General features: G+C 38.4%; 2 protein-coding genes across 3 annotated transcripts; one reads left to right on the top strand and one right to left on the bottom strand.

Annotated features, from left to right (window-relative positions):
* Positions 1-271: 271 nt before the first annotated feature.
* Positions 272-12,651, bottom strand: LOC132825675 (uncharacterized). Of its 2 annotated transcripts, none has more exons than XM_060841055.1 (8): positions 12,567-12,651; positions 11,992-12,201; positions 9,891-10,023; positions 9,464-9,576; positions 7,502-7,601; positions 6,961-7,085; positions 5,125-5,361; positions 272-2,396 (listed from the first exon to the last, which is right to left on the bottom strand). In XM_060841055.1, exons 2-8 carry the CDS (start codon positions 12,086-12,088, stop codon positions 2,290-2,292), a joined length of 912 nt encoding a protein of 303 aa, XP_060697038.1. In that variant the 5' UTR covers positions 12,089-12,201; positions 12,567-12,651; the 3' UTR covers positions 272-2,289. The 2 variants fall into 2 exon arrangements, with proteins under 2 accessions (XP_060697038.1, XP_060697040.1); XM_060841057.1 differs by having other exon boundaries at positions 9,891-10,046.
* Positions 12,652-12,911: 260 nt separating this feature from the next.
* rpl28 (ribosomal protein L28) lies at positions 12,912-17,500 on the top strand. The gene is made up of 5 exons (XM_060841368.1): positions 12,912-13,019; positions 13,343-13,430; positions 13,939-14,062; positions 15,062-15,180; positions 17,353-17,500. The coding sequence occupies exons 1-5, from the start codon at positions 12,919-12,921 to the stop codon at positions 17,440-17,442; spliced, it is 522 nt and encodes a 173-aa protein (XP_060697351.1). The 5' UTR covers positions 12,912-12,918; the 3' UTR covers positions 17,443-17,500.
* The last annotated feature ends 422 nt before the right edge of the window (positions 17,501-17,922 follow it).

Here is a 17,922-nt window from a genome sequence, read left to right on the forward strand (position 1 = left end):
TTAGAGGGTAAAATACTGACATGTTCCATTCTGACAAAGGGTGACTGGACTCAAAACATTAACTCCGTTTTTCTCCTCAGTTCAACCAGTGGATTTTGTTCTCACAAAAACAAATTCCTGATCTAGTTCTAAAACTATGTCTTTCAGACATAGAAACAAAGCGTGGAGACCACAATGACAACGTAATCCATAAACACATTAACTTTCAGTATATTTTATATTTATTTAATACAGTTTGCAGTGGTTTATTTACAATGATCTGAAATGTACAGTATGAACAACCACAATCCACTTCAATGCAAAATAACATGTAACTCATTTACAAGGAGAAAATGTTTCAACTACATTAGCAATTATGTTAATATTATGACTCTTCAAAACTGTCATGTATTAATTTAACTGCCACCATTAGTTTATTGCATTATTGCCTAAATGTCCCAATTTAAGCTAACAAAAGAGTTTCCAAAATGAAAGCAAAATACAATGGAGACTAGAAATCTGAAATAAAAACAGAATAACACTCAGACCTGGAAGTATCTCTGAAGAGTGAAGGAGAGTTCTAAAGAAGTCATATTGGACTCAATGTTAACTCTTCCTCTCTCCATCAATGCTATCAGATCTATTGAGTTTCTCCAGCTTTTTTTATTTCCAAATACCATTTTTTGAACTAGAATTAACCTTTTAAAAGCTGGATTTACATTTTCATAAAGCAAAATTAATCCCTTAACTCTAAGTAGTGGAATTTAACTCATCGAATATTTTCAAACACTACATTGATATTTACTCATTTTCACAGCTGGAATATAACTTCAAAAACAGATCAAAATTTTCAGATGAACTCTGTATTTTATCATTTGTGATTGGATTTTTTTTTACAGCCTATATTTCAATGCTCAACATTATTTTTAAATTCAGATGGTTTAAATTATTTTACAACCAAGAAAAGCAAACAAATCCACAGCTAGTTGATTTGGTCACTTCAGTGAAAGTGAAATATTGCACTCAAAAACATAAAGAATTTAACTTGAACGTAAATAACTTGTAGCTATTGGATCGACAGTCTACCATATTGATATTTCTGGTCTATTACAGGAAAAGTGATAAGGAACTACTTTAAAAATGTTAATTCCTCATTTGATATTCAGTTTCAGAATAGCACATTCAATTAACAATATAATTAGTTATTCTCCATATACCTGCATTAAGAAACGGTATCATTGTTTATTTAGAACATTATTAGGATTTGACATTGACAAGCTGTCTCCTCCTCTTCCCACTTTACATCAAGAAGCAGTCAATGACACTCCAAAGATTAAATGAATGATATGAAATAATCTAGAACACTTGAAACAATCTGGACTTTAATTACTACCATGTTCTTACTTGCAAGTACTACGTGGGCTAGAAACACTGAAGCAAAGAAAAATAAAGATGAAATACCCCCAAGACTGGAACAAGGTCAGCCTCGAGAAAGTATACTTTTCCAGCTTCCCTTACTTAACTTTATGAACTAGCAATGAGCCACCTATCTTTTATACAAATACCTGGTGTTAGCCACATTATGCATGTGGTAACAATAACTTTACATTTAAAATGGCTCCTGTATTATATTTTTAAAAATCTAGGATCACTGAAGTGTCAGTCAAATTTCATGCTTCTGGTAATTTTTGACTGATTAGAACGTGATAATATCTCTATACCCAATTTGAAAGCAAACAGTTGAAGAATGGTTTCCAAGGACAAGAATCCCTTGGATTTTTTTTAATGTACATTTTATCTTACTGTGTAGAGATTAATTTTTTTGGGAAAATGGAGTGTGATGCCCAATCAAAAGGTGCAGCCATGAAGTTAAGTACTCTTGTTTTCTGTACAGCTTTCTTGTAATTTCAATACATTAAAATAATATAACAACATTTACAAAACAGTAGAATCTTTTAATCTAAAGAATTTATAAACAAAGATTATACCAATTGTCTTTCAGAAGCAATATAGTCACTCTGCCTCTGATCATTAAATAGTAAATCAAACCTGAGGTAACTTTACTGGTACTGCATACTATGGAAATCCAAGGCATCACTGTAGGTAAATAAATACTTTGCAGTTTAAAAACAACTTCTCGCACTAGAAATGCAGACAGTTGAAAGCTCTTCACTATTCAGTTTATGTGCCATAAGTCTGTTATTTGCTAATCTCTCAAATTAATCATCATTCAAAATAAAGCACAGAAATTGAGGCTGTGATTGTAATACCTAAATAATTACAGGATTTACTAAATTTCTAACAATATTTTCAGTCATCTTCAAGTGCTGAAGCTGCAGTTTTAATCTTCTCATTTAGCTCTTCTGGTGATTTCAGCAGTTCTGTTAAGTGGTTATGTGGAATCTCAAGCAGCATTCCTAAAAAAAAATTGCAAAAGTATTAGTGCCATTAACAAAGGCTACGTGTTCTAATGAAATCATTCGAATACTAATTTGATGGACTGATTCAAAAGTACTGTAAACATTGCAGAACCACCATCAGAAAAAGGTACATATCCAGGATATTTTATCACATATTTACAACACATGCATAACACCAGGGAAATATGTATTAGTTTTTTGTAAACAAAGTTACAGATTCTACTGCTGCTGAGGGTAAGCACTTTAGTGATCCCATCAGCTAAGACAGTTTAAAGTCATTTGTGCTTATACAGTTTCTTTGACGTATGCTGCTGAAGATAACAATTTCTGTGCCATTTATCAAGGGGTGTTTTCCCTAGAACATTGGAAGCTGAGAAGTGAACTTACTTATAGATGGTTATAAAATCATGAGGGGCATGGATAGGGTAAATAGACCAAGTCTTTTCCCTGGGGTGGGGGGAGTCCAGAACTAGAGGGCATGGGTTTATGATGACAGAGGAAACATTTAAAAGGGACCTAAGGGGTGACGTTTTCACACAGAGGGTGGTGCATGTATGGAATGAACTGCCAGAGGAAGTGGTGAGGCTGGTACAATTACAGCATTTAAAAGTCATCTGGATGGGTATATGATTAGGAAGGATTTAAAGGAATATGGGCCAACTGCTGGCAAATTGGACTATCTGGTGGGCATTGACAGATTGGACCAAAGGGTCTGTTTCCATGCAGTACATCTCTATGACTCTAAGTGGTGGACTTTTCTGTTCTCATAGTGGCATAAGCAGATAAATATGTTTTCACTAGTACCAACATGACTGTAAAGTCAGTAAGAAAGAGTTGTTTGTAGCCAAAAGACAATGACCACCAACCTAAGATGCTACTTTTCTTTAGTAACTTAACGTTTTGAGATTTTTGACTATTTGAACCAGGAAGAATTTCCTAAACACAAAATAGTCATTCATATTAAGCTAAGAAACTCACAATAGGACTGTAGCACAAACTTCTGGGAATGTGATTCCGACAAAGCCTATATCCAAAATGGAGCTTCCATTAATTAAATCAGTCCATGACAGTGGATGTGCTAAGACATGCAATGAAGCAGATTTTTCAATGTCTTCAGTACCAAGCTATGTACAACCCAGGTATTATCATATCAGACTCAAAACATTCACTCTGTTTCTCTCTGTACAGATGTTATCAGACCTGCATTCATCATTAATATGGTTGGGAGTTTGTTTCAAGATCACATTCACAGCATCAAGAAGATTACCAAAGTCCATATCCAGAACATTGCCCAAACTTGTTTCTGCCTCTATTTGCTGCTGAAATGTTTAGGCAAACAGTTATTCCTTCTCAATGCAACCAGCATTCCCTCTACACTGCATAGCCACGCAACAACTGGGAGGTTACATGCACACCAATTGGTGTGCTGATGCGCTGACTTCTGCTTAAGGAAGCCACTGTCATTCACAGAGGTCTGTGTCCCAGATTACACCAAGACATCAACCGCCCACTGACCCATACTAGAGCAGCTTGATAAGCAATGCCATAACTTCAGAATACCCAATCTAGTTTCAAATGTCTCAACCGTCAGTGTTAGAAATGCATGACCCTTCATACAGAACAGCTCGAGATTTAGATTGGTGATGCTCATTGGATTTTGTATTTAAGAGATGGGTTCTGCCCAAGTGGAGAGTTAAGTTTTAGACAGGGAATAGGTCCAGATGGGGAAGGTGGAAACTGGTGTTTGTGCTAAACTATAAAATCAGAATTAAACTTTGTAAATCCCTTTTGCTGCCTAATGCAACACATAGACGCTTTTAAACACCAGTGCGATATCTCGTGATATCACTCGCCTAATCAGCATCTGTGATTTGAAATGTCCTATCATTCATAGCTGTGCCTTCATCTGTCAAGGTTACAACCCAAGTAATTTCCTTCTTTTATCATTCAGCAACTCCACTTCTCTTCCTGCCTATAAAATGCTCACTAAAATCTGACTATGTCAAAAGCTTTTATTGATCCATCCTATTATTTCCTGTGTGGCTCGGTGTCAAATCACCTAAGAGGTGCCTTGGGATCTTTATTGTTTTACAGACACTGAAAACAATGTTGTTGCTGCTATTAACTTCAAATCAGGAACAATTAGTTACCAGGAATCACCCAACACTGGTGTTCAGTGAACCACACTATAGCAGCTTGCTAAGAAATGCCATAATTTCGGAATCCTCATTCTAGTTTCAAATGTTAGATGTCTTAATTGTCAGTGTTTAGAAATGCAGGATCCTTCATGCAGAACAGCTCTCAAGGACAAAAATAGTTGGTTAAATTGGCAGCTCAACAGACTAATCGCCAGCCAGAAAACTGGGTGGTTCAGTAGTCCAGTCTTTAGGTTCCTGTCCAGTGAAGAAAGCATGACCGATCTGTAGAAATCAAATACAGAACTCAACACACAGAACAAGAAATCCCTGCTTCAATTTAGTGCCAATTAGTTTCAGTCAAATTTCAAAGTATTTTGGTAATGACCAGATAATCTGTTAGTCATGTTAGGTGAGGGGTAAATATTGACTAGGACTGAAGGGAAAATTCCCCTGTTCATCCTCCCAAAGGAGCAGGCATAGCTTCAGTTTAGGGTCTCAGTCCAGCACTTCATCAAAACTGCAACAGAATGTCAAAGATTTCCAAAACAAAAAAGTTTAGAGAATATAACACTAAATAATACACATACCTGTGATCCTGCTTGCATGTTCACTGTATTTTGTTTTGTTGATATAGCAATATAATTCTTCCCCTATCTGTTCAGTTTCACTGTCCAGGTCACTTCCATCTTCACTGTTGACCAGTTCTGGATTCTGAGTAGCTGACTGCGAGAGAACTGCCTGTGCTTTTTGAACAGCAGCATGTAGTGCTAATCTGTCAGTTAGCAGCACCTGAATGGCTGAAGGTTCTAGTTCCAGTAGCATTCCTAAAACCAGAAAAGGCATGATGTTCCTTGTCACATTAGAACCATTTAATGTAGAGAATTTAGAAGATGTAAACTGTAAAATAGCAAATAGCATCCCAATATTAATGACATATAGCTGCAACAAAGTACTCTAAAATATTTTGCAGAGCCAAAGACAGGCAGTATGTAACTTAAAATGAAAATCAAAGTTGGCAATCAAACTTCAACTATCCAAAATCTACTGTCAGCCTCCAATAACATTTCCTACAGGCTCTTTTTGTTCCAACACCATGAACATTGCCACATAATTAAGTCCAGTTACACTACATCTGTGCTTCACTAAATTTCATTTAAAGCTGTTTGTTACAAAAAATACATTTTAAAGTATTTTCCATTCAAATACACAATGTTAGCATTTCCTATAATTAATTTTCATATCATTGTTGTGTTTTCATATCATAATTTTGATTAGTTTTACAATCTATAAAAGTCACAATTTATGCAAAAGCACTAGCTATTTGCCTCATTTGGTCAGGTATTGATGTTTCTGCTTTGAAGCAGTGTTATCTCAAACTTTGTACAATTTATTATTGACATGCCAACTAGACAACACAGAGGAATGTCAATAATCCGAAGAACATGGGCAGGGGATTATTTCGGTCCGGATAATTGAGTGTCAGATAACAGTTAGTCAAGCATCAGGACCTTGCAATCTTGTTCGGATAATCCGAAATTCAGTTAATCAAATGCCGGATAATTGAGGTTCCTCTCTACCATGATATTCAGCACTGGCCAAATGATACAGACCAAAAGCATAAATATCAGGGTGATTGTACTGTTTATGTTCTGCCACAGACACAGCACAATCCTATTTAGTAAGTACAATTACAAAGCAAGTTATAGATATCTGGGGTGCAGCATTGTATTAACAATTTAACACCAGAAACTTCCTCCAGAATCCTAGGTGTCATCACACTGCAATTCTCATAGCTGAACAAATGTGCTGGGGAGATTTTCACAATACAAAAATCAATTTGTCAAAGTCAGTAAATGTGTTACTTTAAAACATCTCAAATCGAGGTCTTGATCACTTACTGTTCAGGATACCAGATGGACCTACTTTAAAAACCAGTTCCAAAGTTCCAACTGTTACTTTCAAGTTCCCATCTAGTGAGTTATCAACTTAACCCACAGACTGTATAGAGGGTGTCATGTTGTGACCCTAATGGAAGACGTAAAAGTGTTGTGGGCCTATCTACGTCAAAAGATACAAGTGAATTGTAGGTTAAATTTTCTAATTTATTGCCCTCTCTCAAGTCATTACCATCTTTCAAACACCTAAAAGCCAAATTGAACTAACCAAGAATAACAATTTTGGAAAGTAACGTTATTTACAAAAGATAGGGTTTGATTTTAAGAAGTGACATTAATAATTCCTAATCTGGGTGAAAAATTCATGATTGATGAGAAAATAAGATTTCAAGTTTTTATGACTCCTGGCAATGACAGCCTGTTCATTTTGGAGATGCCAGCCATTAGGATTGATTTCCTGTTGCCCAACAGATTTGTCATTTCTCAAAAATTGATTCACATCTTCAAAGAATTCAAGATTCTCCTCACCAGTGATGTAAGCACAGTTCTGTGGATCGATCTTTTCTACCTGTTCAAAAATCTTCTCTCCCAGGTTCTCTCTCACATCATCAAAATCGGAGTTGTTGGACATCTTCCTCTCATTAGGCATTTTTCTAATTTAAAGAAAAGTGAAAAGCTTTGAACAAATGAATGTACCTACAGCATTTGTGCAAGATATTTGTCAAAGTCTCTTAACTTCATATTAACAAGCCTATTTTATGTTATAAAATATTTATACTTTGGACCATTTCTTTAACTACTCTTACGTACCGACAATCCCAAGCATTTGAAAAGCAAACTTTATCTTCAGACCCTTGCAAACTATTAGATCAAATAATTTACTACTTCTCTTCCTAAATTGGCAACACATGTGGCAGTCAGTTTTTTTCTCTCATTTTATACGCAGTAGCTTATGGGAACATGCAATTGATTCATCAACACTTGAATTTTGTCAATTGCTAAACTGTAAGCCACTGTGTAAAGGTATTCTAAACATTTTTTTGCACTTAAATAAATCACGTATACGTACAGCTCCAGTGCTTCCTGTGCAATGTGAATCTTTTGTTCCAATAGATCCAAGTCATTGACCAGTTTCTTTACTTCCTTACGTCCCATTTCCAGTAACATACCTGGTTAGGCACAAGAAAAACCAGCATGCAGTATAATTAGAGGTATTTCAATTTGTATTAACCATCCCATTCAACTGCTTTTGCAACCATCTCCCTATAAAAAGGATGTATCCAATAATATATTTACTCTATTCAAAATTGCATATTGTAATTCCACTTTCATTCATGAAGGTGACAAAGTTAGGTTAAAAATCTGAGCTTCTAACTATTCCTTAACATCTACTTCATTTTAGTCGTCTGTCAGTGCTAGTGTTGAATAGATTTGTTCCCTGATATAATCTTTGAGAATTTGGTTGATCCCTTCATCAGAAAAGTTGTTCAAACATGATTGTTTCACAAATTAATTATTATCTTTCTTAATATCTCTTCTTCTTGAAAGAGTTTTATTAGCGTTCATCATTTGTTATTTATTTTTATGTTTGGACAACTATTTTTCCCAAAGTGTTAATCTCTTTCCTTATTCAGAATTACTGGATCATTGAAAGAAAATTTATACAAAATGTTAATTTTGAAAGATGAGATGTAAACAGTATTTCAATGGAAATAGAATCAATTCAGCAACCAGAGATTGGATGTTACTAAATAATATTTATACCACCAGGCTATATCACAATCCTTTTGGAAGAAGGGTGATGAGTTTAATACTGGCTAAGATATCAATGGTAGCATTCTTACCCTGAGTCAGAAAGTTGTGGATTCAAGGCCCTCACTTGGAGGTGATTCAGATGAGTCATTAAACTAGAGTTCTGTCTGCACTCTCAGACACACTCAGAAATCTTAAGGTATTTAAGTCATGAAGGAACTGTTCCAATGTCGTCTTCAATATTTTATCCTTAAATCAAAGGCTACTTATTCACATGGCTTTCCTACACCAAAAAAGTGATTCCATATTTCTTTGAGATGTCCTGAGGTTGTGAAAGTCACGACAAGAAAGAACAAACTTGTGTTTATAAAGTTACAAACTAAATGGTTCTTAAATAATGCTGATGTCCAAGCAAAGACTTGCAAACAATGTTATATTTTGCTGGAAATTGGAGTGCAGTAAGTATTCATAAACTGCTAACTTTAACATCAGTATCTCATAAAATCAAGGCAATTTGCTTTTGCTTCATGGTCTAATCTGATCTTCAGTAAGGAAGGCTAGAATAACTAAATCCCCAATAACTTCAAACATCATGAAAGAGACGAACAGGAAAGTGACACTGGTCCATTCGGCCTGAGCAGTGTACTGCCAGTCTAACAGACCTGCATTTATATAGCATCTTTCACAACCTCAGGATGTCTCATAGCTCTTCATTGTCAGAAAATGATTTACACGTTGATCACTTTTGTAATGTAGAAAGACAAGCCAACTGCAGCCAAAAACTCACAAACAGAAAACTCACATAAATAGCACCATGACAACAGCCAGATCATTTGCTTTTCTGGTGTTGGATAAAAGGTAAATATTCATCAAGAGACTGGGGAGAATTCCCCTACTCATCTTCAAAACAGTGCCACAGGATCTTTTACATCAATCTGAAACAGCAGACAGGACCTCTTAAAATATCTCATCTGAAGACCAGGACCTCCGACAATGCAGCACACTCACATTTGAAAACAAGTCTCGGCAGTGGGGCTTGAAGCTCAACTCAGAGAAAAGTGCTGGCAACTGAACTACTGCGGAGAACATTTCCTATACATGTCTTTGCCACGGTGAGAAACCATCACTGCGGAATTCCAGAACAAAATGTGAGCTGAAATCGTGTCATGGACTGATGTTAACCTCTAATTGTGTGCAAAGGCAAATCTCAACAAAGTTATGACTTCACCAATAAAAATGTTTCTAAAGATGGCAATCTTTCAAGGTGACACTAACGCACCTGTTATTTTTTCACTGTGTCCAGTATTATGAACGTCCACGAGGTCATACAGTTGGTCACCTAATGAATCAGTGGAATCAGAATCTGTATCATCTTGCTCACCTCTAGGTAGACTGGAAGTCAAACATCAAAATTAACACTAGTACAGACAGAAAACATTAGCCATTTTGAGCTTAATGAGCTACATTAAATTTAAATTACACAAATTCTAATTTTTTAAAAAAAGTCATTCCAGCATTGAAGAGTACTCCCAACCTGGCAGCCAGAAAATGGATATTGTTATAAATCTACCTCACACTCTGACATTAAAATAATATTCAAAAGGTTACCAGAGTCTATTAAAGCTGAAATAAGTGTGTTGTCTAATTCAATTTACAATGAAAATAATTAGAAGTAATGCTATACTGTGACCAAAATGTTCACATGCCATTTATTTATGCTTTGACATTTCTCTGTAGAATTCTGGAGTGTGTTGAATGCTTTTTGAAGTCCAGCAGACAGTAACTTGTCATCCTGTATCATCTGATCCAGCACAGGAACTGGGAGCTCCAGGAGCATTCCTGCAAGAGGCTCAAAACAAAGACTGTTGTGCTTTTTAAGTAAAATACATCCATAATTTATGGCATTTTCATGCAGTTAAATTAGATATTTACAGCTGTCAGTTCAACTTAGTTTGATAATCATATATTACTAATAAGATTAATAGTACAGTACTTTGTTTTACATTGAACAACAGGAATTTTCCATGAGGATAATTAAATGATTAAAATTGTGAAATGAATCTGTTATAATCCGTTATCTGTTTGTGGGTGGCACAGTGGTTAGCACTGCTGCCTCACAGCGCCAGAGACCCGGGTTCAATTCCTGACTCAGGCGACTGACTGTGTGGAGTTTCTCCCCGTGTCTGGGTGGGTTTCCTCCCACAGTCCAAAGATCTGTAGATCAGGTGACTTGGCCATGCTAAATTGCCCGTAGTGTTAGGTAAGGGGTAAATGTAGGGGAATGGAAGGGTGGTGGGTCGGTGTGGACTTGTTGGGCCGAAGGGCCTGTTTCCACACTAAGTAATTTAATCTAATAAATTTCACAGTTATTTTGCTCGTCTTCTGAAACTCTTTTCTCTGACTCTTCCAATCTCTTAGTCCTAAGCATTTAATTATCTTTTGACTAATGTTATACTATTCATTTCATTTGCAAAGTGAACCAAACATCTTTTCATTCCAACTTCCTCACTTTAAGCATGGTCCTCGTACTCTGTCCAAGTGGCTAAGTACTTGAATCAATTTGTTTAAACCTCGACATAATTTTAAAACTCAAACACAACTTCAGCTTTTTCCTTCTAAAACAAAAACTAGTGATGTATTCCCTGGAATTCAGACGATTAGAAGGGTTGACTTAATCAAAATGTTAAAGGTATAAGAAGAGAGAACCTATCTTGCTAGTTTGGGCACTTACGTGTTGAGGATAGTCTAAAACTTAGAACGAGCGCTTTCAGGACTGAAATTAGGAAACACTTGTGTATGCAAAATGTGGTAAAAGTTTAGAAATTCTTTCCACTATGGCAACGATGCTAGATTAACCGATATCTTTCAATCTGAAATTATTTAATCTTTGTTACCAATTTCCTATCTTTGCATCAAATTTATATTTCCAACAATGGGCGGCACGGTGGCACAGTGGTTAGCACTGCTGTCTCACAGCGCCTGAGACCCGGGTTCAATTCCCGACTCAGGCGACTGACGGTGTGGAGTTTGCACGTTCTCCCCGTGTCTGCGTGGGTTTCCTCCAGGCGCTCTGGTTTCCTCCCACAGTCCAAAGATGTGCGGATCAGGTGAATTGACCATGCTAAATTGCCCGTAGTGTTAGGTAAGGGGTAAATGTATGGGTGGGTTGCGCTTCGGCGGGTCGGTGTGGACTCGTTGGGCCAAAGGGCCTGTTTCCACACTGTAAGTAATCTAATCTAATGATCATACTGGCCCCTGTCATCTCAAGAACTATGATTTAGCAACACTGTTCACAACTATATAATTATTTGATTTTTAATCTGTCATCTGACAATATAACATGCCATGATATTCTTTTAAATTCTAATAGCTAATTGATTTATCTACATAGCCACTGGAAATTTCCCATAAGTTATATTTAGTCTTCTGATTTCATTCTAATCACTTTACTTACATGAATATACATAGCTTACCTACTAACTATCATCTAAAAATAAAAAAAATTCTGATTCCTTTCCTGCTGTTAATGGTACCACTCAAAAACTTTAACATTTTGCATATGATATGTCATTTCTCTAAACCATACTCAGGATCCCCAGAGCCTATGCAATAGCCCAGTATAAAAGTGGAGAAGTGTGGCGCTGGAATTTCTGATGAAGGGCTTATGCCCGAAACATAGATTCTCCTACTCCTGGGATGCTGCCTGGCCCTACTGTGCTTTTCCAGCACCACATTTTTCGACTCTGATCTCCAGCATCTGCAGTCTTCTCTTTCTACTAGTCCAGTATAAGAGTAAGACAACTGTACCTGTAAGTTTTATAGCCATTTTGGGATATTGTGGGAAGATGGCATTATAAAGCCTTTCACCCAGTGAATTCTGCTGCTCCAAATATTGGTCCTCCATTTAAATCATTTCAAATACAAGCTAAGAAAACCAGAGTGTGAAGTTCGCCATCCGAGTGGTCCTGTCCTGCGTTGTGGAAATTTGTTATAGATGCCTTCTTCGACCTCAGAGTGCTGTCACAAAAACAATATCAAATTATTAACTCCATCTCATCTGAAGCAACTGGAAAACAGATTATTTGCTCATTGATCTCACCACTGATTGATAGACCGTTACATTTGCTGCTGTGTTTCCCTTGATAACAATCACTGAACTTACAGCTTGTGGGGAGACATTGGGGATTCTCAGCAGGTATCAGGGGGTGGGAGAAAGACAAAGAAACTCCCAGCTCCTGAATGTTTGTGATGGAGACAAGCTGCAATAACTCCGTCATATCAATGACACACATTGCCTTTTCCCTTTTTTAAATATGCAAATTCGAAGAGCCGTTTCTAATCCTGTTTTATTAAAGAAGTCCGAAAAGAATGTGGATACCCACCTCACCATCACAAACACCTTCACCACCACTCAGCCATTACCACAACTAGGCAGCGTCGCCGACTGATTACATCACCCGCCCCCCGTCGCCGACTGATTGCATCACCTACCCCGCGTCGTCCGCTGAATACGTCACCCGCCCGTGCGTCCTCCCGTCAGCCGCCGGCCCCTTTTCCACCCCAACCCCAACATGGCGGAGGATTCAAACTAGTTCCATACAATACACCCAAAGTGAAGGACACCTCCTTACGGCCACAGATTTAACAGAGAATCCAGATTCTAAAGGAAATAAAGCAGGTGTAACCTCTTGCTGGGGCTGGGGGATGGTACACGGAGGTGTTCGTGGCGGGTGAATGCCGGAAGTAGTCCCGGTGTTGGCGGAGGGCGGTGGTGTGATAAGGCAGCGCGAGGGCAGGACTCGTTCTTTCTGCGGACGGCGGCGGCGAGACAAGAGGTTCGTGAGGGAGAGGGAGAGGGTGAGGGTTCATGGGGGAGCGGCTGGGGAGGGAGAGCTAGGGATAGGGAGGGGCCCGCGCGGTGTAGCTGGGACCCGCGGCCTGGAGCTTCGGAGCCGGCTGCTCCCGGACAGGCCGCACTTGAAGCCTCGCTTGTGGGCCCCTGCTGCATGTGGCCGCCTCCGGTAGGAACCCGGGCCCTGGGTCTGTTCTGTCGCCGGGCCGGGGGTGGGATGGGGGCCGGGGAGGGTGGGGGGTGACTGGGATCGGCTGTGTCTGTCCGTGTGAGTGACCATGTGTCTGTGTCTGTGTCTGTGTCCAGGGGGGAGATGTCGGCTCACCTTCAGTGGATGATCGTCCGGAACTGCTCCAGTTTCCTGATCAAAAGGAACCATCAGGTCTACAGCACCGTGAGTATTTACTGTACCGCCTGAGGTTTAAAACAACAGTGCTGATTATAATCCATCACGGATTGGTTGCCCTTAAGTGTGTCCTTTAGATAATGAAGTGCTTGTAGTTGTGCATCTTCAGTTATTTAAGACGAGTTACTCATTGTTGATCACTTGGATTGTTCCGTGAATCCCACTTGATCCCTGTGGCTCTGCAGGTTTCCTTCTAACATCCATCAATTTCTTATTTTTCAGTAATTGCTTCAGCCCAGAGCACCCTTATTGTAGTGATTCAAACTCATTGCCACTTGCTGCATAATGATTGTTTGCATTTACCTGTATCCTTTCATTAGATCTTTAATCTGTTCCCTGGTCTGTGTAGTTCCATGCATTGTCCATGATCTTACAGGCCACCAGGAATTGGTGCCTGGATTTATGATCATTTGTTTACATAAATGCAGAGTAGCATTGAAGTGTTTTTTTTTCCTTTTTTCTAAATCTTTGACTCTGTCCTGTTCCTACAACATAGGAGTCCAACAATCTGAAATCCAGAAACTCCTTCCGTTACAATGGACTTATTCACCGCAGAACTGTGGGTGTAGAGCCTGCAGCTGATGGGAAAGGAGTGGTGGTTGTCCTCAAAAAGCGAGCAGGTAAATGCCTTGATCCTTCTCTTTTTGGATTGTACAGCTGCAACTCATGGTGAATTCACATAATCGGATACTTGTTAAAAATCACGCAACACCAGATAGCTGTCCTGATGAAGGTTCAGTGCTCCAAAAGCTAGTGCTTCCAGATAAGCCTGTTGGATGATAACCTGGTGTTGTGTGATTTTTAACTTTGTCCACCCCAGTCCAATACTGGCTCCTCTACATCATAATCAGATATGCTCATTCAGCCTAATTTGCTGTCATTGTACAGGATTGGTTGGAATTTCACCATTTCTTTGTCTTTCCCTACTATCTAGTAACTGTAGCACATTGATCTGATGCATGGACTAAAAAGATTACTGTTCTATTCTTCAGATTGTTTTTGTACTCTAGACGCTTGTCAGATTATTGTTGAACTCCCTGTCTTTTCCTATCAGATTCACTCTGATTGTGAGCATACATTCATTCTTTTGCTCATGAGTCTTGTATGTAAGACCATAAAAGGTACAAACAGGAGTAGCTCATTCAGTCCCTCAACCCTGCTCCACTCATCCACTTTCCTGTGTTTCCTTATAACTCTTGATTCCCCTGCTGATCGAAGATCTAGCGTAGTTTTAAATATATATAAGAATTAATCCCCTCACCGCTCTCTTTGGCAAGGAGTTCCAACAACACTCAACCCTCAAAACAAATTCCTCATCTCAGTCTTAAATTGGTGCCCCTTAATTCTGAGAATATGTCCTTCGGTCCAAAACTCCCATGATGGGACACATCCTCTCAACATTTACCCTGTCAAGCCACTTAATAGTCCTATATATTTCAATGAGTTCCTCTCTCATTCATCTAAACTGTGGTGAGTAGAGGTCCAACCTGTTTATCTTTGTCGTAAAAAATCCCTCGTTACCGGGGTACCTAAGTAAGATTGTCTGGTATGTGGTCTTCTGCATACTGCTTTTGACATCTCATTTTACATTGTTTTCTCTTTGGCTTTGGTCTATTTAGGTCAACGCAAGCCAGCAACATCCTATGAAAAGATCACCATCAATAAGAATAGCCGTGCTACCCTAAATAGTTTGCGACACATCATTCGCAAGAACAAGTACCGAAAGGACCTACGTATGGTATGAAAAGATTGGTATTTTCTGCTGTATCAACTGTTTGGTTTCTGCCCCTAATCACGTAATTTTGATCCCACTTAATACAGGAACTGGTTAGTGTTTTCCTGTCTGACCTTCTTGCAGTTGAAAATATTATCTTTATGCTGTATTACAGTTTCAGATGCAACCTTTGTTGCCTGCCATAGTCGCTAATCGCTGTATTGTCAACTAGCCATTTTCTGGCCATAGTTTATTGGGTGTAGATCAGCTGACATAAGACAGACTAATTGGGAAGTGGTGTATTTTTTGTAACTGAGAACTTTTTCAATAAGCCCCCTTCTTGAATTCATTTTTTAAATTGAGAACAGTGAATCTTAGTGCTTAACTTTCAGAAAATCTTCGGGTAAAAAAATCAGGATTCCTGATGAAGGGCTTATGCCCGAAACGTCGAATTTCCTGTTCCTTGGATGCTGCCTGACCTGCTGTGCTTTAACCAGCAACACATTTTCAACCATTTCAGAAAATCTTGGCAATATTTAGATTTGTAGATCAGCTTGAGGTTCTGGATGTAAGTTTGCTCACAGAGCTGGAAGGTTTGTTTTCAGACGTTTTCAGGTAACATCATCAGTGACCCTCCAGCGAAACCTGGTGGTATTTCCCACTTCCTATTTGTGTTTAGGTTTCTTTGGGTGATGTTATTTCCATGTTCTTTTCCTCCAAGGATGGTAGATGGGGTCAAAATCGATGTAGTTATTGATAGAGTTCAGTTGAAATACCATGCTTCAAGGAGTTCTCGTGTGTGTCTCTGTTTGGCTTGTCCTAGGATGGATGTATTGTCGTTATCGAAGTGGTGTCCTCCTTCGTCTGTATATAAGAATGCTAGTGATGGTGGGTCGTTGTCTTTTTATAGCTAGTTGGTATTCATGTATCCTGATGACTAATTAGAAAAATCTTTTCTGGAACACGAATGGGCAATTTAACTCCACAGTTCTGTCTTAATTTTAATTGCCCAGCTTATTTTCAGTTGTCTGCTCTTTTAACTTATAAATGAATTTCAACAATGGATTAAAGAATTTCTAGTCACAAACTAAGTACTTTGCAGAGATGTTTTCTCAGCTCTCATCTTTAGCATAGGGTTTTGGAAAAGATTGTGATGCTTAAAAATCTACTGGAAATGTTTAAGGATGAAACTAATAGAATATGTAAGAGAGCCAGTCGATTTTCAGAAAGCGTTTTGAAGTTCCGCACTAGGTTTGTAGAGAAAGTTAAAGCATGTGATAACAGGTTGTCATGGATTGATAATTGTTTGACAGACAAGAAGCAGTGGGAATATAAATGTTTTTCTGCCTGGTTAGCAGACAGTGACTAGTGGGGTATTGCGACTATCAATGCTTGAGCCCCAAGTGTTCACGATAAGTGACCTGGGTGAAGGAATCAAATTTTTAGCCAACACAACTACGTGGGAATGAGTGTTCAGATGATGCAATGATTTAGAGAAGTTGAGTGGGTAACCGCATGGCAGATGTCATGGAACATCGCTAAATGTGAAGTGATGCACTTCAGTGCAAAATAAAAACCATTATTTAAATAGTGATACATTGGAAAGTGTGGGTACATTGGGATCTGGGTGTCTTTCTCCCCAACTGGACCCTTTTTTTTTTGAAAGAGTTTAGAAGATGAGAGGAGGTCTAATTGAAATGCCTTGCATTCTAATTAGGCCGGGCAGAGTAGTGCAGGTAGGGTTGAAGAATCTAGAACCAGGGGTCACAGTTTCAATATGCAGGGTAGGTCATTTAGGATTGAAAGTAAAAATAAAAATTCTTCGAATCTGTGGAATTCTCTACCTCCAGAAGATCGTGGAGGCCAAGTCACTGATGTATTCAAGAAAGATACATTTTTAGATTTTAAAATGCGTCAAGACGCATTGAGACAGAGGATCAGTCACAACAATGTTGAATGGAGAGTAGAATTTGAGTTGAATGGCCTATACTCCAAGCTTCTGTGATTGCTTCAATTTTAAATATATGACCCCTCTCTGATTACCCAGTGCTCTGTTTCAGCCTTTCATAGCTATTCATAATTCCGTTGACTGGTACTTGTGCTGTTCCTGTAAATCTGTGACAATCCTGCCCTGAAAGTTTTAATAGTACAGTTTATTGAAACTAAGTTAACTTGCTCATTTCTGTTTTTCTTTAGGCTGCACTTCGACGTGCTAGCGCCATTCTGAAGAGCCAGAAACCAGTTGTTGTCAAGAAGAAGCGCACTCGGGCTACCAAGAGTGCATAAACATGTAAAAGTTGGCACATGTTTTATGATTAAAATAAAGGAGGATTTTGAGGATCTAGTTCTGTGTAGTTTTATGAAGTATACTGTTTATTCATTAGAGTCGTGCCATATTCCTGGAAACTTTTAAAGTTCCCTTGTTGGATGTGTTTGCTGGCAAGGTCAGTGTTTACTGTCTGTCCCAAATTGAGAGAATGGTATTTGGGTGTCGCCTTTGAAAGTACTCCCATAGTGGTTTGGAATGGGTGGCTTGTTGGACAATTTTGGCAGTTGAAAGTCAGTAATATTACAGTTAGCATGGAATGGCCAGGCTAAGTAAAGACACCAATTCACCTACCCCATTGAATGAGTGAAGCAACTATGTCCAAATCATTAGTTCAGTCCTCTGAATTATCAATATGACCTATACTGGGTTGAGAAAGAAATGTCAAACACCTTAATTAAAGAAGAATTTTCTTGTTGGAAGACCAAGCTTAATCCTTA

The sequence above is a fragment of the Hemiscyllium ocellatum genome, chromosome 21, assembly GCF_020745735.1.
Source record: "Hemiscyllium ocellatum isolate sHemOce1 chromosome 21, sHemOce1.pat.X.cur, whole genome shotgun sequence".
Classification (NCBI taxonomy): domain Eukaryota; kingdom Metazoa; phylum Chordata; class Chondrichthyes; order Orectolobiformes; family Hemiscylliidae; genus Hemiscyllium; species Hemiscyllium ocellatum.